General features: G+C 38.1%; 1 protein-coding gene across 2 annotated transcripts in view; it reads left to right on the forward strand.

Annotated features, from left to right (window-relative positions):
• The first annotated feature begins 9,845 nt into the window (after nucleotides 1–9,845).
• The window catches only part of SLC25A14 (solute carrier family 25 member 14), a 36,757-nt gene continuing 21,912 nt past the window's right edge, over nucleotides 9,846–24,690 (forward strand). Inside the window, exons 1-7 of one of the 2 annotated variants that reach the window (XM_065900539.1) lie at nucleotides 9,846–9,891; nucleotides 10,022–10,259; nucleotides 14,805–14,898; nucleotides 17,048–17,195; nucleotides 19,358–19,452; nucleotides 20,850–20,935; nucleotides 24,213–24,308. In XM_065900539.1, coding sequence (XP_065756611.1) covers nucleotides 10,194–10,259; nucleotides 14,805–14,898; nucleotides 17,048–17,195; nucleotides 19,358–19,452; nucleotides 20,850–20,935; nucleotides 24,213–24,308 — 585 coding nt within the window. In that variant the 5' untranslated portion in view covers nucleotides 9,846–9,891; nucleotides 10,022–10,193. Of the gene's footprint in view, nucleotides 9,892–10,021; nucleotides 10,269–14,804; nucleotides 14,899–17,047; nucleotides 17,196–19,357; nucleotides 19,453–20,849; nucleotides 20,936–24,212; nucleotides 24,309–24,690 lie in introns of both variants that reach the window. The other variant, XM_065900538.1, reaches the window with a different exon arrangement.

Genomic DNA, 24,690 nt, shown 5'->3' on the forward strand with positions numbered 1-24,690 from the left:
CTCAGTAGTTTTGATGCACGGGCTTAGTTGCTCTGCTGCATGGGGGATCTTCCCAGACCAGGGCTCAAACCCATGTCCCCTGCACTGGCAGGCAGATTCTTAACCACTGCACCACCAGGGAAGTCCCTGTCTTTTCATTTCTTAGCTTGAAAGCTGAGGTCATTTTTTCCAGATCCTTAATGTTTTCTAATATAGGCATTTAGTGCTGTAAACTTTCTTCAAACCATCACTTTAGCTGCATCCCATAAATTTTTCTATGTTTTCATTTTCTTTTTAGCAGTAGAATTTTTATTTATTTTTTATTGAGGTGTAATTGACATATAACATACTAGTTTCAGGTGTACAGCATAATGATTCGATATTGTATATATTGTAAAATATTCACCACAATCAGTCTAGTTATCTATGTCTTCATTTTATTCAGCTCAAAATGCTTTATAATTTCCCTTTTGCTCCTTTTTGATGTCTTTCTTGACATGCGTTATTTAGAAGTGTGTTATTCAGATTTCAAATACTTGGGGTTTTTCCAGAAATCTTTCTTTTACTGATCTACTTTAATTTAATCTCTAATCTAATAAAATGTAATTTAATTTTATTGTGTTCAGAAAACATACTTTGTATGATTTAATAATTTTAAATTTTTTGTTAGGCTATTTTTTATTTATTTATTTTTTAAATTAATTTTTATTGGAGTATAGTTTTTTCTCTTTAAGATTTTTTTGATGTGGACTATTTTTAAAGTCTTTATTGAATTTGTTACAATATCGCTTCTGTTGCATGTTTTGGTTTCTTGGCCGCAAGGCATGTGGGATCTTAGATCCCCAACCAGGGATCCAACCAGCACCCCTGCATTAGAAGGTGAAGTCTTAACCACAGGACTGCCAGGGAATTCCCTTATTGGAGTATAGTTGATTTACAATGTTGTGTTAGTTTCTGCTGTACAGCAAAGTGAATTAGTTATACATATACACATACCCACTCTTTTTTATATTCTATCCCCATATAGGTCATTACAGGGTATTGAGTAGAGATCCCTGAGCTATACAGTAGGTTCTTATTAGTTATCTATTTTATATATAGTAAAGTGTATTAATTTTAATACTTTTAAATGTGTTGTGAATTGTTTTATGGCCCAGAAAATGGTCTGTTCTGGTGAATGTTCCCTGGCCATGAAAAGAATGTATCTGTTGTTGATTGGAATGTTTTATAAAAGCCAGTTAGGTCAATTTGATATAGTGTTAAATCCTCTATAGCCTTACTGATTCTCTGTCTACTTTCACTATCAATTATTGACAGGTGTGTTGAAATCTCTGTGTGTTTTTGCTTATTTTTTATTTCAATTCTGGTTTTGCTTCATGTCTTTTGAAGCTCTGTTATTAGGTGTGTAAATGTTTAGTATTATATGTCCTTTGTAAAATTTATCCCCCTTTTAATAATCATATCAATATAATGTCCTTCTTCCCTGGTGATATACACTTTTTAATTGGATTATTTAAATTTTGTTGAATTGTGAGAGTTCTTTGTCTAGCTACTAACCTGTTATCAGATATATGACTTGCAAATATTTTCTCCCTTTCTGTGAGTTATTTTTTTCACTTTTTTGGTAGTGTCCTTTAAGGCACAAATTTTTAAAAATTCTGATGAAGTTCAATTTATCTAAATTTTCTTTATTGCTTGTTTTCCATAATATTTTCTTATTATTGTTTTACTGTCTGGAGGACATGTCTCTCATTTCTGATATTGGTAATTTATGTCTTCTCTCTTTTTTCCTGATCAGTCTGGATACAGGTGTATACGTTTTATTGATCTTCTCAAAGAACCAGCTTTTGGTTCATTGATTTTCTCTATTTTCTATTTCCCTGATTTCTGCCCTCAACTTTATTATGTCCCTTCTTCTGCTTACTCTGAACTTAATTTGTTCTTATTTTTTTAATTTCCTAAAATCAAAGTTAGGGTCATTGATTTGAGGCCTTTCTTCTTTTCCTATATAGGGATTTTGTGCTATAAATACTGCTTGAGCTGCATCTCACAGGTTTTGTTGTTTTCATTTTTCATTTAGTTCAAAATATTTTCTAATTTCCCTTTCGATTTCTTGTAGCAGTGAACTCCAGGAATATGTGTGGAATATCTATGCTCAATGATGGGAGAGTTGGTCACATATGCACATCTTGTTAACAACTGGCCATGACCAGAAAACTCAGGACCCTAACATTCTTGTTGACTCCAGCAATGAAAACAGGTTCACATCATCAAGCTTGATATTTGTGCAAAGCAACCCTAACAAGATGGTACAGCAATGTCTATTATTCCAGGTGTACACAACAAAATCGTCAATCCATTGGTGATATAAGGAATACTCTGACAGACATATTCTCATGGGTTGGCTAAGGGTCAATCATGGTTCTCTTGGAGACATGCAAGGAGTAAGTCACCAAGCCTGCTGTGTGAACTCTTTCCTTATAACACCCAAACATGAGATTTCCCTATTGGTAACTCCTGCCAATTTGAGGCACAGGTCTCAGTCATGGGGCGGTGAAAGATGGTTGGGGATTGGGCACCATTTGGTCTGTAATCACAAATAACCAAGAGCCATTTGTTTTAATGGAAATTACTCTCTTTTCCATTTAAAAAAGTAAAGAATAGACACCTCTGCTTTTTTGTAGTCTTGCTTTTTCCTGAAAACGTCAACTTTCCCAGACTCTTAGAATAAAATCCAAAGTCTTTACCAGGATGTAACAGTCCTACCTGGTCCCCCGACCCCTGTTACCTTTCTGACCTCATCTCCAACTGCTGTCCCCCTTCATCCCTCTGCTCCAGCCACCCTGGTGAACTTGATGTTCCTCAAACACAGCAGGGTCACTCTTGCTTAGGGACCTTTGCTGTTGCCGTTCTCTTTGCCTGGAACGTTCTCAGAGATCCTTATAGCTCACTCCCTCACCTCCTTCACACCTCTCCTCAAATATCACCTTATTAGAGAGGTCTTCCTGACCATTTAATGTAAAACAGCAGCCCCTGCCATTCTCTGTGTTCTTTCCCTGCTTCATTATTCCTCACACTCGACAATGTTATTAACCTGAATATTTACTTCCTTTTTGCCTGCTCCTCCCCCAACCAGACTGTCTGCTCCATGGAGGCAGGGAATGTTTGTAGTTCACTGCTAGGTCCCCATGCCCATCACAGTGCCTGGCACACAGTAGGTGCCTGTAGGTACCTATCAGTGAACGAATGAATGAATCTGATATAGATATAGACATCTATCTATCTAGATGTATATATATATATGTATACATAGATATAGGGAAGGAAGGCGTTCGGAACACAAGATTCCTAATCCTCAGCTCCAGACTATAGAGGAAAATTGCTCAATGAAATTCTTAACTTTCAGGATTTGAGTATGCAAATATATTTAATATCATAAAATCTCTTTTATAAAGATGATTTGGCTTTTTTTTCCTTTTCATTTTTTCTGATTAGAAGTAACAGTTTTGTAAAAGAAAATGTAAGCAATGCAGAAAGGACTAACTAAGGTGGAAAGTGAAAGTCCTGTGGACTGGAGGTGAGGAGAGAAGGCAGACTGGGAGAGTACACTGTGCCTTGGGATGGGACACAGTGGGAAACAGCGGCTGCATTGGAGCAGCTGTGTCAATAGGGCTCATCAAAATGTCCCCACAGATAAATTGGCCACATCAGACTGTCTTGCTTTGCTGTTTATATCTTTTACCTATTTTTCTAGGAAAATATCTTTAAGGGTTTGTATTTTTTTAAGTTATGAAGCTCATTGTATATTAAAGAGCTTTTAGTCCGTCAAATTTGTTATAATTTTCCCCCAAATTATTGCTCATCTTCTAACTTTCTGGTGTTTTCTGCCATTCAGAAATGATTTTTATTGTGAGATAAGTTCTAGTAATCCTTTGCTTTTATTGTCTCTGCCTCTGATAGCATGCTTAGAAGGTCTTCCTCAGCCCAGGATTATAAAAATGTTCACTCGCATTTTCTTCTAGTACTGTCATGGTTAGATTTTCTTTTTCATGTTTAAATTTTCAGGGGACCTGGAATTTACTTGGTGAAAAGACATGTCTGGAATGCTTGTGGTGCGCCAGGCTCTCTTCCAAATGCCTTATGTGGATCATCACATTTGAATGCTTAGTAACTCAGGAGGTGGGTGCTAGCAGGAGTGTTTTCACAGGGGAGGAAACTTAGGAACAGGGAGGGTGGGTACTTATCCAAGACCACACAGCTGGTGAAATCTGGCCCATCAGTGGTAAAGCCTAAACACGGTTGTTGTAAGGAATAGAGTCAGCATGTGAAAGGTTTGTGGAATATGGTAGTCAATAGAAGGTAGAGCTTATTATTATTATTACATAGTTCTCACAAACATAATTTCTGATGGATGCATATTATTTGAAAAATGGTATATATTTAAGGCAAGTATATCTCTAAGATATTATTCCTTCAAAAACATGTTTAGAATTCCATGGTAATAAACAAAACCTTTATTTTAAGAAATAATTGTCATAAAAAGAAATCCTGGAAGAACGTTATAAATATGTGAAGAGTTTTATGGGATAATGGGATTAGAGGTTTTTACAAAAATCTTTGTCTTTATACTCCAGTTTTCTTAAAAGAGCATGTTTTTAAAATGTTCTGATCAGAAATTTAGCCACAATAACTGTTTTTTTTTTAAAAAAAGGCTATGAAAAAATGATGCAGCTTCTGTGGAAAACAGTTTGGCAGTTCCTTAAAAAGTTAATTATAGAATTACCATATGGCCCAGCAATTCCACTCCTAGGTGTATACCCAATAGAATTCAAAGCAAGGAGTCAAACAGATTGTTGTACACCAATGTTCAAAGCAGCATTATTCACAGTAACCAAAAGGTGGAAACAACCCAAATGTCCATCAACAGATGAATGCATAAACAATATGTGGTACATACATACAATGGATAATTATTGTACGAAGGAAGGAATTTCTGATATAGGGTACAACATGGATTAACATTGAAACCATTATGCTAAATGAAATAAACCAGACACAAAAGGACAAATATCGTATGGTTTCACTTATATGACGTATCTAGAATAGTCAAATTCAGAGAGACAGAAAGAATAGTGGTAATTAGGGGCTGCAGGGAGAGGAGAAGGGGAAATGATTGCTTAATGAGCTTCTGTTTGGGATAATGGAAAGTTCTGGAAATGGATAGTGGTGGTGGTTGCACATTGTGAATGTACTTAATGCCACTGAATTGTATACTTAAAAATGGTTAAAAGGTTAACTTATGTTATATATATTTTACCATGAACAACAACAACAGCAGCAGCAATGACAAAAGGAGACAAAATTAGACTATCACATAGAGTGCTGGGCTTAAATGAGATAATGCATGTGAAGTGCTTAGCATAATGCTGGGCTTATAGGGAATCCTCAATAAAGGAAGGACAAATGTATTTCTAATAATTGGAGCCATTTAAAGATGGAAAGGGCTTCCTTGGGGATGAGATAGAGTTTCACGCTACTGGAAGTGTTTAACAGGAGGCAGAACAGACTTCTAAGTTTTGTATGCAAATGAATCGCCTGGGGATAGTGTTAGAATGCAGATTCTAATTTAAACAAGTCTTTTGTGGGGCCTGAAATTCTGCATTTCTAACAACATCAGGTGATGTTGATGCAGCCAAGTGAGCTAGATGATTTTTTGGGGTGGGTGGATGCTGGAGAAGGTATGTGATAATCTATCAGGTGGAGCATAAAGTTAGATCTCTGCTGTCCAGTATGGTCGTCAGATTGCCACATGTGACTATTGAGTATTTGAAATGTATCTAGTCTGAGATGAGTTGTGAGTGTAAAATATACAAGAACTTAGTATAAAAAGAAACTATAAAACATCTCATTAATACTTTTTATATTGATTACATTCTGAAATGATATTATTTTGGTTATATTGGGTTAAGTAAAATGTTAAATTTTTTAAAATGGCTATGAATGGAAGGTGATCAGGCAATATCTAGAGAGTGTCACAGGGTTAGAAGAGGATTTTCTTGCTTTGGTAGCCTGGAAAGAACATGAAGTTAATAAGAAAGGGAGAAGTTGGCTCTCCAGGATCAGCAAGAGAGTGGTGAGTGAGAGAGCAAGGTCTACAAGGAGGCTGGAGGTAAGGCAAGGTTTATGTGGCATGTATACAGTTATAGAAAAGACAGAGAGACTGGAAAGAAACACATAGAAATGTTAACGCCAGTATCTGGGTAGTGGGGATGACGTTTACATTTTATTTTTAATTCTTTTGTAATATATGTTTTTGTATTTTCCTTTTTCCTCCATAAAGAGGCATAACTTGGGCTTCCCTGGCGGTGCAGTGGTTAAGAGTCCGCCTGCCGATGCAGGGGACACGGGTTCGTGCCCCGGGCCAGGAAGATCCCACATGCCGCGGAGCGGCTGGGCCCATGAGCCATGGCCGCTGAGCCTGCGTGTCCGGAGCTTATGCTCCGCAACGGGAAAGGCCACAACAGTGAGAGGCCCGCGTACCCGCCCCCCCCAAAAAAGAGGCATAACTTTTAAAACCGGGAACTTTTAAAATCGGGGAAATATAGAGGGACCATAAATTAGAGGTAGCCGGAAACGCTGACTTTAGCACGAGGCCACCCCGCAGGAACTTGTGACAGGAGCATGCAAATCACAAGAGTGATAGTATAAGCACGTGTGTAGGCATAGAAAGAGGACTAGAAGGAGGTGCTCCACACTGTTAAGAGGAGTAGTCTTTGGATGTTTGGCTTTCAGGTAATTTATACCTTCTTTCCACTTTTGTATACAGTTCAAATGTTTTATAATGACTATGTACTTTTTTATAATCAGAGAAATGAAGCTATCGTACTTTCAAAAAATAGGTATAGTCCTTTATCACAGAAAATAATAGTCCCACTATATTCTGCGTGGATAAAACCACATCTTAGGATCTTGTCTACTGCTGGCCTGGAAGAAGGAAGTGGCCGTACTGTGAACTGCCTATGGAGAGGGCCACATCGTGGGAAACTGGGGACTGCTTCAGAGGCTGAGAGTGGCCTCTGGCCAACAGTCAGCAAGAAACTGAAGCCCTTGTGGTACAGCTGCATAGAAGTGAATTCTGCAACAACCTGAGTGAGCTTGGAAGTGAATTCTTCCCCAGTTAAGTCTCGAAATAAAAACACAGTCTGGATGACACATTGATTGCAATCTTGTGAGACTCAGAGCCCGAGGACCCAGCCAAGTCACGCCTGGAACTCCTGACCTGCAGAAACTAAGAGACAGTAAATGTGTGATGTTTTAAGCCACTAAATTTGTGGCAATTTTTTTTTAACACAGCAATAGAGAACTAATAGGTCCTCCCACCAGCAGTGTCTGAGAATTTGAAATGCTTTCCACCAAACCTCTTGTTTTGACAATCCTTTTAATTTCGGCCATGCTGGTGGGTGTGCAGTGTGATTTTAATTTTAATTTTCTAGATGACTAATAATGTTCAGCACTTTTTCATATGCTTATTGGTCATTTGGATCGACTCTTTTATGAAGTGTCTTTCAAGTATTTTTCCGATTAAAAAAATGAGTTGCCTGTCTTTTGGTCACTGAGTTTAGGAGTTATTTATACTGGATATGAGATGTTGTGGGATACATGATTAAAAATCTCTTCTCCCAGCCTGGAGCTTGCCTTTTCACTCTCTTAATCATGTCTTTTAATGAAAATAAAAATGTTCTCAATTTAATTTGTTTTTTCCCCAGTTTTATTGCGATATAATTGACATAATATTGTATTAGTGATGTGAACTTCACCTCAATTAATAAAAAAAAGGTCTTCTGACTCCAAATAAAATTCTCTTTTCATTTTTTAAGACCAAATGTTTCTCTTGGGAGAGTAGAAAGATGAAGGCATGTTTTGATTCAACATAAGTGAGAGTTTTCAGAGTTGTCAAATAGTGTAATGGGCTGACTTGTGATCTATACTTACGCTGGAAGCATTCTAGCAGGGACCGGACAACTGTCTATAATGAATATTGTAGAAGGGACCGCTAAATCTCCTTCCAACTTGAAGATTCAAGGATTCTATTCTCTTGAAGAGCTTATCTCTTGGAGAGATCAGAATTTGAGCATAACACAAGACAGAGTATAATCAAATATGGGTCTGTGTGGTAGAGACTACAAATAGAAGGCGATAATGTTGGAAACAAACTAAGCAAACTGCAAATGTGTTAAATAAAAGTGTGCTATGTGTTTATAATGCTATTTTTAAATTCATCTATTGTAGATCTTTTAAAATAAGTCATTTGAAAACAGTGCTCCTTTTTAACAAAATTTACCTAGGTGGTTGGTGAGATTAGCTGGTAGTGGCAGTGGCTGAAGAGACAAAAGTGCAGTGCAGTCTCGTAGAAAAGCTAAGATAGTGATTTGGTCACAAAGTGAGCCAAAATTCTACAAGGTTGAGCAACCTGGATGTGAGAGACAGGCCCAGGCCACAGCCACAGCTGGACATACAATTCATGTCACTGGAGAGAGTATAGTCCTTCCAAATAAGAAAGACTCTAAGCTACAACCCCCTTAGTGTGGCTGAAAGGGAGTACTTTGCTGAGACGTAAATTTAAGGGTATTCGCATTTTGGAATGCATGTACGGGTTTCTCACATTATATTTAGTAAGGAGTTTCTGAAGGTAACAAGGGTATTATTAAAGTTGAAAGCAGTATAGCAGTGGTTAAGAGCCTGGGCTCTGAAGTCAGAACTGAATTTGAGGTCTTAACTTCTTAAGACCTCAGTTTTCTCAGCTATCAAAAGGGGGAAATAATAGCGCCTGTCTCATAGGGTAGTTGTGCGCACATCCTTTTGGAACAAAGGTATTCCCAAAATTTATTCATTTAACAAATAATTATTTATGGCCACAGGCCTTGCATTGACTTACTTTTACTTATACTCAACGTCTAAACCACAGTATTTTGTATTCTTGCGTGATTACGGGACCTTCACGCGAGAGGCTTAAAAACATAGCCCATTGGTTAACGTAATTATCTATGGTGCTCTGAAGTTATTCCTTCTGGCTCCTGGGGTGGGGCTAGAGCCCGAAGCTGATCACCAGGCCCTCTCATCATCTGCTGGCTGATTGTGAGGTGAGGATTAACTCGGATTCCCCCGTTAGTATTTCTACTCTTCATTTTCTTTATCTTGAACTTTTTATGGTCCCTTTTCTGCTTCTAACTTGCTCTTTCTCAACCATGTGCTTTGAGCACCTGGCGACCTCAGACCTGGTGCTGAGGTTATTTGCTTATTTGATCTTTATTTCTGCCCCTACCCTGTCCCACTCCTCACCCCCGCCCCACTCCCCCCACAGCTCAGGCACCTCTGTAAATACCGCTCACTCCCTTTCCCTCATTATCCCACTTTTGTTTTAAGCATTTGCCCCGCCCCCTCACATTCCCTCCTTTTTGGTACTCTGCTCGCAGGCGCCCCCCTCCGCCCTTTCACTCTGCTGGCTCCGCCCCTCGTACCCAGCCCTTTCTTTCCCTAGTCCTTGTACGCGCGAGGTGGGTGGTGATGCGGTGACGGGCCGACATCACTCCACCCACGTTAGCTGCAGAAGCTGCCAAATTTCTCATGTCTTAGCCTCCTCTACCTGCACCTCCCTAGAGTCAGGTTGCCCCGTCTGGGCCTTTGCGCCTGCAGCCTGCCCGACTCCTTCGTTAAGACCCTTGTCATTTCCGCCTCCTATTTCGCGCCTTCTCTTTTAGGCTCGGAGGGGGCGGAGTTGGGATGGCTGTACCACCGTTGCCGAAGCGACGACTTGGTTACTTCCGTTGGTACCAATACTTCCGGGTTGGCGTTGCAGTGGCGCTTCCGACTGTGGGAGCCTCGTCTTCCCAGTCGTCCGATGAGCCCGAGCAGGTGAGGGGGAGCTCCTGGGCTTCAAGGCTGGGGAGCGGGGCTGGGCCGCGCCAGGCCGCGCGGGGCCGGGCTGACCTGGTTCCCGGCCTGGGAGGGGCTTAACGGTCCTTTGGTCTCTCTCTCCCCTCAGCTGAGTCCCTTCCCTGTCTTTCACTCTTCTGGCATCGGTGGTTTTACTTCTTCGATTGAACCCTGCTTCCTCGACCCCCCAGGGAGGCCGCCTCCTTCAGGCGCCTCCCTTCTCTCCACGAACTCGCTCTGACAGCTGAGGAACTGGCAAGATCCTGCTACCCAGAGGGTGAATGGGTATCTTTCCCGGAATAATCCTAATTTTTCTAAGGGTGAAGTTTGCAACGGCGGCCGTGATTGTAAGCGGAGTAAGCAAACACCTCCATTGTATTAGTGTGACGGATGCTGTTGAAAGATGCTCCCCTTCAGTTTCTACCCCCTGCCACTCCTTGAGGTCAAGGCATTGAAGGCATCTATTAAAATGCAGTTCAGCTAACTAATTGGGATGACAGCCATTATTAACATGAATTAGTTTCTCAGACAAGGTAACAACAGCAGGGACATTTGTAGTGTTCTGTCAGTGTTTCCTTGTTTTTTTCAGGCTGGGGATGCTTCAAGTCATCATGAACTCTTCCCTCCCCTTCATTCCCTACATCATCAAGTTCCTTTGTGTCTCTATTTTAGAAGTTTATCTCTAACCTCACTGCCAACAAACATCTTGTCTGCTTTACTTCACACCATCCTAAGCTAGTTTCCCTGCCTCTCCTGTTTGTAATCCACTGCTTGGCTGCAGCCCTAGTAGGCTAATTAATGTGGTAGATTTCTTCAAGTCACTTCCCTATTCAAAAATTTACAGTATCCCTCCCACCCTGCCACACACACTTTGGTTTCAGGACTTTCAACTTAACCTGTTCCTTATCATACTTTTTGTCTGATATTGTTTCAGTTAGATAAAATAATTCTCTGTTCCAGTTAGATTGCACTCTTCCTTCTGAGTCAAACCATACTGATGCTTGCCTCCACATGCTGTGTTTTTCCCCACATTTGTATCTATCCGTCCTGTTCTCCTCCCTACACCCTCTCCTTACCTATACCTGTTGAGATTCTACCTGCCCTCTGTCAAGGCCCACTTTAAGTTCTCTCATCTCCATAAGCCTTTTCAAATTATTCAAGCCCACGCGGATTGTCTCATTTTCCATGCTTCTCCTGCTCTTATAGTTTGTGCTACATAGTTTGGCACTTATTTTTTTCTTTAATGAACTACTCTGATTTCTTCCACCAGTTTATAAGCTCTTGAAAGGCAAGAACTGTATTTCATACAACTTTTATCCCCACACCCATCTCCTTAATTATCCAGGAAACATAAATATTGTCATGGTGTTAGAACATATGTTGTGTCTGTGTGTGTGTGTGTGTGTTTGTGTTTGTTTTAAACATCACGTTTATACCCATAGCACATTTGGGCATTTAGTATGCCTTCAATAAACATTTGCTTGACTCTCCATTATTACCTCCTGAAGCTGAGAATCTCTAACGCTTACTCTTCCTTAAAGGAGAAAGCAAGAAAGGCACCTGCATTTTTCTGACCAGATCTTTGGAGTAGTGTAACAGGGTTATGTAATTTGTGTTCTAGATATTCTTCTCACTCTTTAGGCTATAAGATTTCCCTTAGTCAGACTTCAGAATACATGTCTGCATTTTGAAGACATTTTTCATTGGCTTCTTAACAAGATAAAAATATTTAAGGTACTATATTTCTACTTCAACTCAGGTATGACTCTTTTCTTTTACCCATATCTGGGGAGAGCCCCCACAAGTCAAAATCATTTTTAGAGTGCTTGGGGTATTTTACACAAGTAATTCTCTGCAACAAAAGCCAGGGGAGAGAATTAGTAGGGAGAGAATCTCTGAGGACCAGCAAAGTGTCGTGTACAATGTGTAGCATTGGTCAGGTCCAGTAAGTTAACTTTCAAATTTTCCCTGTAACCTTTTACATACAGGCTGTATACATGCATAAAGGACATCACACTGGAACCAACCAAGTATTTATCAATAATGGACGTGTACCCAGTTCTGTGCCAGCTATTGTAGGGGTTATAAAAAGTACTGTGAGACATGGTGTCGGCCTTCAGGGATCTTACCTAGTTAAGAGAGAAAATAACATGGGGCAACCAGAAGATAAACCTCATCCTAGTCATTATTTGTATGCCTGAGATTTAAGATATATAAGGGATAAATGAAGGCTCAAAAGAGCATTTTACAGCTGTGGAATAGCTGTGACATAACATGCATGCATATATACAGCCTTATGTAAAAGGTTTTAGCTGACATTTGAGTGATTCAGTAGTGTGATAATGGCTCCTACAAAAGTGACTGAAATTTTCAGCTGTAGTAATTGAAGTGTAATATAGAGAATGACAAAAATGAGCGCAAAGTAGGGTAGCCAGTCTTATTTTGCCAAATAAGAACACTAAACAATATCAGCTACCAACTACTAATACATTTCATACAAGAAATGTGATTTTTAAAAAATGCTCCAGGAGTAGGAAGAACATGATCTTCTAATAGTCCTTTACATTAAATACATTTAGCTGAAATAAAAGGCACTAGGTGCCCTTATTTTCTTTAGTTCAAGCCAGAATCGTGAACATTTTCATTAAAGAACCACTGGGCTAACGGACCTGAGATTGTGACTGGTCTTTCTGGTCCCTGCTGTGGCTTTGCCCCCTGCCTTTAATTGCTTTATTATTGCTCCCTGAACCCTGAGCACATCTTCTTTATTAAAAGGCTGGGTAGCAGGTAGTCAAGTCAGGCTTCTTCTGCGATGAAAAGAGTTGAAGGAAGTTATAAAGAGAAAGTGTTGGAGACAAGTATAGCAGCCATTTGAAATGTTTGATTGTTTTGGGCAATCTCTAAATTGGTGAATGGAAAGGGCATTCCACCTTGCCCCAACTTAGAGAAGGGATATGCCATGGTCCTTGCTTTTCCATGCCTACCCTCTCATCATTTGTGTCATGTTTTACTATCAGTTGTAATCTTAAAATATGGGCATAGCTGAAAATGTTGATAAGGTAGTATTTGGTACTCAAGACTTATCTCAAGCTGCAGCTGGTAATTGAATTGCTTATTGCTACTTTGCTTTTTAGAATTATTTTCAACAGTTTTCCTCCAAAAGAGTTTTCTACTGCAGACTCTGTCAGATGGACTGGCTGATCATACTATGTTTGAAAGGAAGTTTCCATAATTATTTTTCTGGCCTCTAAAACATTTGTCTGCATGTTAGCTATCCTCTCTGGAAAATTGTTCTTCTGTGCTTAGTTACAGAGAATTCCTTATGTGGAAAGGAAACAAAACCTTGTCTTCCATAAAAAGAGACTGTGATTCAATGGTGCTAACCCCAGATTGGGCAGTAGGGGAGGTGGGCAGTAAGTATTATCTGTTAAAATGTATATTTGAGTACTTAACTATTCAAAAATGTAATAATGATAATAGCTAATAGTTGAACTAGGTGCCGGGTACTTTTCTAAGTGTTTTACATATATTATTTAATTTTCACAACAACCCTATAATATAGTATTTATTATTATTCCCATTTTACAGTTCAGAAAACTCAGGCGCACAGTGGTTAAATAACTTGCCCAAGGTCACAGAACTAATAAGTGGTGGTGTCAGGATTTAAACCTAGGCAAGTCTGACTTTAGAGTCTTCATTCCTGACTGTAAACCACTTGAAGTTGCTTTTGAAATTCAATAGTATGCATACCATGAAGATCTGAAAAAGGAATATTTAAAAGAAATCTGAGAATCCATCCTCAGAAAATAGATTGCTTCCAGCTGGACCAGGACTTAGTAGGCAATGCCTAGAGTAGTAGTTCTTAAAGCGTGGAAGCATCAGCATTATTTGCAAATTTGCAAATTCTCACGCCAGACCCAGACCACCAATCAAAAACTCTGAGGGTAAGGCCCAGCAGTCAATGTTTTAATCTGCCTTCTAGATGATTCTGGTGCACATTGAAATTTGAAAACCACTGATTTAGGAGGCAGAACTGTGGAAAAAATAAAATCCAAGAGGGAAATAGCTGGGAGTGGCCGGAAAAAAAGGCTGAAAATATTGAGGGTGACAGGTCTAATGGGGGCGGGATGGGGAAGGAGGTGAGGGGGATGGGGAGTAGTATACATTGTTAAAGAACCCAAACATCAAAGAAAAACAATATTTGTATGTATGTGCTTTAAAAGGCCAGGGAAAAGGAGATTCATTAGATGGATGTATGTTAAATGTCAGAGAGAGGAGAGACATCATCCATATTGCCGTCATTCCTCTGGGAACCAGAAGGAAGGTGAAAATGTGCTTAACTTACCCTGGGCCTAGTGGGGGGAGGTTGTGTGTAGCTGGAAAGTAGCTAGATGAAATAAAACCCTAAAATTTAGTGGAGAGATGAGAGGACTAAGAATATGAGAGGGTAGTGGTGTCAGTCTGCCTTGCACCTGAATCAAGCTAACTGAATACCATGAACTGCTTTTATGAGATGCCTCAGCCTATATAATTTAAAGTCCAGGCTCCTTCACTTGTAATTGTCTAGTTGGATGTCTAAGTTGGGTGTGCTGGATGGAATGAAACCTCTTCTTTGGGTGGGGATGGGAATAACATTAAAGAAACTAGAGAACGTGAAGGGCACAGGTTGATATTTGAGTGAATCGAACACTTACCTCTACAGAATGGCAGTAAAGAACACACTCATGATCATCGCATAAAACAGGAGCCTTCATTTTTTTGTCATTCCACCTGGTAGGGTTTTTTCTCTACATTTGTTTTATTTGCAAATTTTGTTGATATAAATTATGTGATCATATACTAACAGATGCTCCTCACTCTTGTGCCTTGTTCTGATTTGTGTTTACTTTTAGCACCAGAAAAGTGCCACTGTAAGCCATGAGATGTCTGGTCTGAATTGGAAACCCTTCGTATATGGCGGCCTTGCCTCTATTGTTGCTGAGTTTGGTAAGAAAGTGAAAACTGAGAAACCTGCTCCTTAGGGTATAGATATGGTAGTGTTATTTGTTTTTTGTTTTTTTTTGCGGTACGTGGGCCTCTCACTGTTGTGGCCTCTCCCGTTGCAGAGCACAGGCTCCGGACGCGTAGGCTCAGTGGCCATGGCTCACGGGCCCAGCCACTCCGCGGCATGTGGGACCTTCCCGGACTGGGGCACGAACCCGCGTCCCCTGCATCGGCAGGCGGACTCTCAACCACTGTGCCACCAGGGAAGCCTGCTTGCCCTATTTAAAAAAAAAATTTATCATAAGAAAGTAATGTACTTTAAAAATATATATTTATTTATTTATTTGGCTGCACCGGGCCTTCGTTGGAGCATGCAGGACCTTCGTTGCCGCGTGCTGGATCTTTGTGCGGCATGTGGGATCTTTAGTTGTGGCATGCAGGATCTTTTAGTTGCAGCATGCAGGATCTAGTTCCCTGACCAGGGGTCGAACCTGGGCCCCCTGCATTGGGAGCGCAGAGTCTCAACCACTGGACCATCAGGGAAGTCCCGCCCTATTTGTTTTAAAAACTGTTGTCTCAAAGCTATCAAGTAATATTTTATTTATATATATGGAATCTAAAAAAAAATGGTTCTGATGAACCTAGGGGCAGGACAGGAATAAAGATGCAGATGTAGAGAATGGACTTGAGGACACGGGGAGGGGGAAGTGTAAGCTGGGATGAAGTGAGAGAGTGGCATGGACATATATACACTACCAAATGTCAAATAGATAGCTAGTGGGAAGCAGCCTCAGAGCACAGGGAGATCAGCTCTGTGCTTTGTGACCACCTAGAAGGGTGGGATAGGGAGGGTGGGAGGGAGACGCAAGAGGGAGGGGATATGGGAACATATGTATATGTATAGCTGATTCACTTTGTTATACAGCAGAAACTAACACACCATTGTAAAGCAATTATACTCCAATAAAGATGTTAAAAAAAAAAAGATGTACACCTTAAAGAAAAAAAAGCACTACAGACGGTATGGCAAGTGAAGTTAAGAAAAGTCAATTTTAGGAAGCTGTTTTGATAGTTTAATTATTTGTTAATTTGCTATGCTTAGGAAACATACATGAAAATATAGAGGGAATTAGATAAGATAGGGGTTTCTGTTATATTCTTATACAAGTGGCCTTTCTCTGTGCTCAGTTGTTTATAAATTTCTTAGTAAGTATTCAGATTTCCTTTTTTCAAACCTCTTTCCCATTTTAGAAGAAGATTGACCAAGATCAAACCAGATTCTTTTCTATTTGATTTTAATTTTGAAATACTTTTAGATTGTGTTTTTTCATCTTCCAAATTTTCTTTCCTAAACTGTTCATAAGTGACCCCAATCCACTAGTTTTTATTGACTTTCTTGGCATATTGTCTGGTGTTATGGTATCAAGGTCATCAGTGACCAGAGCTGCATCTTGTTAGTTTTAGACCTTGAAATAGTCCTTGAAATATATTTTGCCAATGTAATGACCACTTCTCTGTGTTGATATAATAAGAGAAAGAAGTTTGGTTAAAGAAAATTTCCCACTCAGCACTGTGCTGGTGTTAGTCCTGAATTACCTAAGGAACCCAGATGAGTAGGCCAAATAGGACTTTGCCATTATCTTTCATAATACTAGAAAACTATTTCTCATAGACAGATAAAAGAAAAAACCCACAAAACTTTGTAATAGTATTTAAGAGTATGTGGAACAGCAATCCCATGCTTTCCTATCTTCTTGGTGAAGATTTGGGGAGATTTTATGAGGGAGAAGTAGGGAGACTTGAGGTGGGAGGGGGGCAGAAGGAAGAGACAGATAAATGTCAGATTGTATGTTAACAGATGAAATTAAAACATTTACGTATTTTGCATTTATAGTGTATTAGGACTATCCTAAAGCACTTTATTATATCACAGTTTCAGTTATACTGTGGGTCAAATCCTGCTGCCTAGATATAGTACATTTCACTTTATCACATACAACTCTTGTCCTCTGATAGTGATATTTAAGTAGAGACCTAGGTGTTAGAAAAAGAACTTTGTCTTATGTTTTAAAAATTACCATTGGCTTAAATTCATCCAAAACCTAACTGTGATTCTTTGGAAAAACTTATAAATGAGTGTGTTCCTTCACAGGAACTTTCCCTGTGGACTTGACCAAAACGCGACTTCAAGTTCAAGGCCAAAGTATTGATGTCCGCTTCAAAGAGATAAAATACCGAGGAATGTTTCATGCCTTGTTCCGAATCTATAAGGAAGAAGGTGTATTGGCTCTGTATTCAGGGTGAGACTGGACTCTTTCCTTACGTCACGAATAGAAATACTTTTTTGAGAAGCCATGTATTTCAGCTGTCTGTTAGTTTGTGCCCTTTATATTCACCATTTCAACTTATAATTCAATATTGATGTGCCAGTTTATATTTCACTTGCTTGTAAATCTTGAGCTTTGGATCTTGTGTTCATTTGGCTATAAGCGATACATTTTAAAATGGATATCTCATTGCAGCATTGGCTTTTTCCTGTTTTCCTGAGAGTCATCCATAGCCACTGTGAATAGCGGCACCAATTCGCAGTATATATTTCTGTGATAATCTTCCTGAGTTGCCAAATACTGACTTGTAAAACAATTTTTCCTCTTTAAAGAAATACTATTCTGGCAGTTTAAATAGAAAATGCAGAATGAAAGAGCGGGAGACCCATCATTTTTTTTGGGGGTTCATCTTTTGGTTATTCATATGTCGGTGGTTTATTGTCCAGTGTGTTGTTTATCTGCTGCCAATTTACTAGTCCACTCCTGTATCTAGGGTACCAATTTATTGCTCAGAGAATGGATATCAGTTTTATTATTAACTTACGTTAGCCTTAATTTCAAAGATAGTTTACTTGGGGGAAAAAATCAAGTATTACATCCTTAAGCAAGTGAATCATGGATCATCTGTTTCACCTTGTTCTTTTATCAGCACAGATGATCACAAGATTATTTTTTTCGGATAGCAAGCAATAAAGTCAGAAATATGCATGTTTTGTCATCATTTTAAAATCTTAACTGTTTGAGCTGCTGCTGTCTTTCTATTTATAACAGCTAAAGTATACTTCTGCAGTTTGGAAGAATCTCAAAGGAGGTATGAGTGAGAATGTCTCCAGTTTATAAGCAGAACTTAAATAGGGTGAAATCTTGGCTCTGGTACCTCCTTGATAGGATTGAAGATATATCTGCATCTGCTAGGAAGTAAGGTTGATTTAAAAAAAATCTATGAAGTGGGTAATGGTGTATACTTTTTCTACATTACTGGTTCAATATGCTGATATTTTGTTAAGGAGTTTTGCATCTAAGTTCATGAGAGATATTGGCTTGTAGTTAGTTTTCCTTTTCTGTACTGTTTTTTTGGTTTTGTTAGCAGGGTAATACTAGCTTCATAAAATGAGTTGGGAAGTGTTCCCTCTTCTGTTTTCTGGAAGAGATTGTGTAAGATTGGCATTCATTTATTAAATATTTGGTAGAACTCCCCAGTGAAATGATCTGGGTGGGCCTGGAGAGTTCCTTTTTGGGAACTTTTAAATTATAAATTAAAAATTTTAATGATTATGAGATTATTCAGATTATCTATTTCATCTTGATCGAGTTTTGGTAGTTTGTAGTTTGCAAGGAATTAGTCCATTTCTTCTAAGTTGTTGAATTTATGAGCATAAGGTTGTTTATAGTATTCCTTTATTATTCTTTTAATGACTGCAGAATTGTAGTGCTATTCCCCGTTTTATTCCTTTTGGTGACATTTCTCTTTTTACTACTGGGACCCTTGCTAGAGTTTTATTAGTTTTATTGATTTTTTTCCAAAATAACTTTGTTTCATTGATTTTTCTTTATTTTCCTGTTTTCAAGTTTATTAATTTATGCTCTTTATTATTTACTTCCTTCTGCTTGCTTTGGATTCATTTTGCTCTTCTTTTTTCTAGTTTCTTGAGGGTAGGAACTTAAATTATTGATTATTTTGAGACTTTCCCTCTTTTCTAATGTAAGCATTTTGTGCTATAAATTTCTCTCTCAGCACTGCTTTGGTTGCATCCCACATATTTTAATAGGTTGAATTTTCATTTTCATTCAATTCTATGTATTTAAAACATACACCCATGTCACCCATAGATTGTTTAGAAGTATCATTTAATTTCCAAGTGTTTGTGGATTTTCCTTATTGATTTCCAGCTTAATTCCATTATGGTCAGAGAACATATTCTATATGATTTCAATTATTTTAAATTTTTGAGGTTTGTTTCATGACCTAGATGCACTCTCTTGATGAATCCATGGGTGCTTGAAAAAAATGCATATTTTGCTGTTTTTATGGAATGAGGGGGGTGATGGAAGTGAGTAGGCTGTCTAGATATGTATAATCTGTGAGTGCATGTTAAGTATAACTGACTTTCTTTTTCTTTCCTTCTTTCTGGCAGAATCGCTCCTGCTTTACTAAGACAGGCATCATATGGCACCATTAAAATTGGCATTTACCAGAGCTTGAAGAGATTATTTGTAGAACGTTTAGAAGGTCAGTATAAGACTCCTTATTCTCTTTTAAGGTAACACTCAAAGGGATTGTTGAAATCATGCTTAATGAGAAGTGTTCATCACAGGGTGCCTGAGAATGGATAGCAGTCATTGCAAGGACAAAATAAGCTTGTACTGATTTGGGATTAATCCTTGCAGAGGTGATGTATAAGGTTAGAGGGACCTGCTCTTCAAGTTTGTCCCTTTTCCTATCAAACGAACAAAAAAAGGCTTCTGGTCATCACAGAGAGAACATGGAGCAAACTTGTTGAGAAAATTAATGCTGTTCTCATCTACAAGAGGACTTCAACTATAAGGAATCCTCTAGCTGTGGGTTTTGATAAGCTTTGGTCAGGTAGAGTAGTTTTATATATATACAAAATATGGCCACCGTAACCCACATTCAGCATTACCATATGTCTCTATTTGCTGCTGTAGCTTTTTCAGCTGGATACTATACTAAAATGGTTATTTTACTACAGGCCTGAGGCTGTTGCATAGTTGGGGACAGCTGGAGAGCTTTTCGGTTGGTAATGTCCTTTGAATTGCTTTATTGTCTAAGTCAACTTTTTCTGGAGCCTTTTTGCGGTACGTGGGCCTCTCACTGTCGTGGCCTCTCCCGTTGTGGAGCACAGGCTCCGGACGCGCAGGCTCAGCGGCCATGGCTCACGGGCCCAGCCGCTCCGCGGCATGTGGGATCTTCCCAGACCGGGACACGAACCCGTGTGCCCTGCATCGGCAGGTGGACTCTCAACCACTGCACCACCAGGGAAGCCTGGTTTACCTAGTTTTTAACTTGTAGGCTCGCTATGGTGAGGAGGCATGGTGAAGATTGAATTTTAGAACAATATGCTCTGTGGTTTCTTTGTTCTTTTTTCTAGCTGAGAGGATTTAGTTCCAAATGACTAGTTTTGCCACATTTAACTACAGAAATCTTCTGTCAATAAATAGAGGCTAGTAGATAATATGGCCAATTAAAATTAATATTTAGGTACTTTTTTTCCTATTAGACATAAGATTTTATCCTTTAACATTCGGTTCCTGAGTCTTTAGAGTTGATGATTCTCCAGAAAAAGACTTAAAAATTTTTTTCTTTAGATGTTTGAAATGATTGAAGGAGAAATAGCACATTCTGAATTTATATGGAATATTGGCAGTTATACAGAATAATAGGATATATTCCAGTGTGTTTTAGAAATATCTATTTTAATTTTATATGTTTCAGTACTGATTTGGAACCTAGAAATATTTGAGTTTCTTTATTTTCATAAGCTTTGTGGTTCATTTCTGTAGTCAGTTCTCTGACATGGTTCCCTTTTTCTGATAGCTCAGCACTCTGTTCTCAGAAACTGGTACCTCTTACAAGCAGACCTTTCTTTTTTTTGTTCATTTTTACAGATGAAACTCTTTTAATTAATATGATATGTGGGGTAGTGTCAGGAGTGATATCTTCCACTATAGCCAATCCCACCGATGTGCTAAAGGTAAGAGAAGTCTGGCAGCGTTGGATGTATGCAGTGTGACACGAAAAGAGCATGAGCTTTGAGTCAGATTTGGGCTCAGATCCCCACTCCGTCCCTTGCCAGCTGTAAAACCTTGGGCAAATCACTTAACTGCTTTAAGCCTCAGTTTCTTCATTTGTAAAATGAAGATAATTCAGTATGTATTGCATAGGGTTGTTAAGGATTAAAGATAATATATGTAAACCGTTATCATTGTACTTGGTAGGTAGTTGATGCTTAATAAATAGTAGTCGGTTTATTATGGTGTGCATTAATCCATTGGTCTTCAAACTAGAGTATGCAAACCTTTATAGGTTCTTTCCAAGGGGGCTATGCAATTTTTTGGGGCGGGCTATGCAATTTTAAGGGAATCAATTTCCAGATCCCTTACTTTCTTTGTACCCTTCTCAAAAACTGATCTGAAAATGAGCTTGTGTTCAGAACAGCCCTTGCCCCACTTTACAAAAGAAAGGCACATTCCCCCACCCATTCCAAATCACAGTATGGTATATTGACCTGTGGTGTAACCTGGAGTATCAGACAAAGGGATAAAGTGAAATACAGTTTTTAGAGAAGCCTCCTTTAATAACTAATTGAAATACTGTAAATCTATAATGTCGCTATCTTTTCCTGTCTTATCCATATTTCTATTAAGAATGAGATTTGGCTTTAAAATGATATATTTTGGCCTATTAGAGATATTCTGAATTCAGAACCAGAACAGTATAGGTTAGTGGTGCTGAGTTTTTTTACAACGTGATTGAATTTCTTTCAGATTTTATCAAAATTCAGAATGAAACATTTATTTAATAATATCAATGATATCAATCTATATCTTATTTAATCTAATAATCTAACTTAATCTAATAATAGCAATCTGCATCTTATTTTTGAGATAATATCGTTAACTTTTTTACTTATTAACTCATTTACACTTATGATAATTAAAAGCACTAAATATATGATTAAAATGTGTAAGAGGATCCCAAGTTTTTAAAAATCATTTTAGGGGGAATGTGAGAAAAAAGAGTAAGAGAACATATGTTTTATTTATTTGAAACCACAAGTGGCTAGGTTGGTGGAGGGGAGATCTATTGTGATTCAGAGTTTTGAGAACCGAGAGAGTGACTTGAAAAACAACACACATGAAAGAAACCAGTGGTGGTTGATGAAGAAATGATATGAAATGACATTTCTGGGTTAAATTGAGAATACTTTAGCTACAGAATTTTTATATCACTTTAGATTTACAGAACAAGTATTTTGAAGATAATTGACTATATCCTAAAACTCTAAAATATGTGCAATATAATTACACTGATTAGAATGTGCTTTTCAAGAACAATAATAGTTAATTCCCTAAAACTTCCTTTGTTATCCATCAGGGTCCTAAACTTAATCATATAAGTGATTCACTTCAATTTCCTGTTGCTCTGACCTGTCTGGTACAATTACAACCATTGACCAATGCTACAATCTCCCTTTTCCTTTCATATCCTTAGGTAGGGCTGAGTGGTGAGTGGTGCTGGGATGTGGAGGGTTGGGGGTAGTCACAATCCTATATAGGAGTTATAATCACAGTTGGGCTGTTTAATCCTTTCATTTATTCTTGAATAGATCTTTCTCTGAACTACGTGCCACTTCCTTGCCTTTGTGCATGTAGTTCTCTTTTTGCCTGCAATGCCTTTTCCTCCTTTCCTCATGAATTTATCCTTCAAGACTGCTCAGGAACAGGGCCAAGACTAGGACAAGGGAGATACTCCCCTTGGGTGCAAAATGTAAGGGTGTGCCAAAAAACTCAATAATCAAGAGAAATAACATTTTTATGCAATATTTTTCAAAAATTAAAATGAATGTGAAAAATTCATGAACAAAATAGCAATATTTTGTACAATCCATCTCACTCACTCTAATCCTGCCCTGTTGGATCTGTCTTTAATTACAGTTTTGATACTTGGTTCATCATGGGTTTTTGTGTATTAATTTTGATTTTTAAAAATATCACAGTAAGATATTATTTATCTGGATTACTGAGGTTTTTTACAACCCCCCCCCACTACATTTTGTGCCTGAGGAAGGTGCCACACTTGCCTCACCCTCATCCCAGCCCTGGTCAGGAATCACCTGCATAAAGAAGTCTTCTACTTACCATAGGATATTTGTGGTTTCAATTTGTCTTTGTGATAGTTTCTATTCCATTTTAATTTGGTTTAGGTTTTATTTCAAAACTCTTAGTAGTAGCAGTTGACTTTCCACATAAAAACATGCTGCTGTAACATGATTTACCAAGAGCATTTATTAAAACCTAGAGTTGTGCTTCATGAAAATCAGGCCTACATTTGGGCCACTAGTACTTAGTGACTGACTACTATGATCTATATGTGCATTTGGTGGAAATTGTACCAAATCTTTTACATGGCCTTTTAATGCTGTATCTCCTTTCTTGTGCCTCTCAAAGGCTACTTTGCAGAATACAGTGTCATGCTTTTTACAAGTAAAACTCAATTTAAGGTCTTGTAAGCATTAAATTATATTTTTAAACTTTTTTCCTGCTTTTTATACTTCAATAAGCAATGCATGTTCAATGTAGTAAAAAGTGGAAGGCAGAAAAAAACACAAAAGAGAAAAGTGCCCACTTGGAGCTTCATCACTTAGACGTAAGCCACTGTCAATATTTGGGTGTGTATGTTCAGTCAGTCTCTTTGTTGAACATATGGTTATTTTTAAGTCTACATGTTTTTGATAAAAATGATATACCATACATACTGCTTTGCAACCTGCTTTTTCTATTTAGCAATTAATTGTTGACATTTTCCAATATCCACAAATATTATTCTACAATAAAATTTTATGGCTGCATAGTATTCCCTTAAATGGATGTATCATAGTTTATGCAGCTAATCCTTTGTTGTTATTTTTGGACATATAGGTTGTTTATAGTTTTTCACTAAACTAATCGTAGTTTAAATGGATTATTTTCTACCCCTACAGAGTACTCATTCTTTCTTTTCCCCAAAGTTTCTTCCAACTTCAGAAATGATGGACTTAGTATGAGGAATGTGAGGCTGATAAAAATCGTCTTTATAAAATATACTTTGACACAAATTACATTCTTTCTATATGTAGCTTAAGTCATTAATTTCATCATAATAGTAAGCTGATTTTTAATTCCCAGATACTGTTTTTTTCATTTTAAATGAGTGAAACATCTCATTTTGGTTCTCTGTCAAAATAAAATGTTCACCTCTTCTGATTTTAGATTCGAATGCAGGCTCAAGGAAGCTTGTTCCAAGGCAGCATGATTGGCAGCTTCATTGATATATACCAACAAGAAGGTACCAGGGGTCTGTGGAGGGTGAGTACTCTTTTCTTGGTATTATTCTTTACACAGTTGCTAGAATTTGCAAAAATTACCTTTTATATAAAGCCATAAAATTGTGAATTGTCACCTTATACTATGTAAGATTCTTGGTAACCTAAAAAATAAGGTAAGAAGCTCCTTATCAGCTATGAAAGGACCAAAACTTATCAGTCGTCTTTATTTCTGCTTAATGTTTGGGGATTGTATGTGTGAGAGAAGTTATATTGTTTGAGATAGCCATTTTGGTTTGTTCAAATTCACAGTGAGTTTAACTTTTCAATCTATATTTTTGCCAGTTTTGTATTAACACAGCAATGTATGTTTATGGTAGTCTCTGTAGTGTTTATGATCAAAAGTTATTGCCTAAAACAACTTT

The sequence above is a fragment of the Phocoena phocoena genome, chromosome X (genome assembly GCF_963924675.1).
Source record: "Phocoena phocoena chromosome X, mPhoPho1.1, whole genome shotgun sequence".
Classification (NCBI taxonomy): Eukaryota; Metazoa; Chordata; class Mammalia; order Artiodactyla; family Phocoenidae; genus Phocoena; species Phocoena phocoena.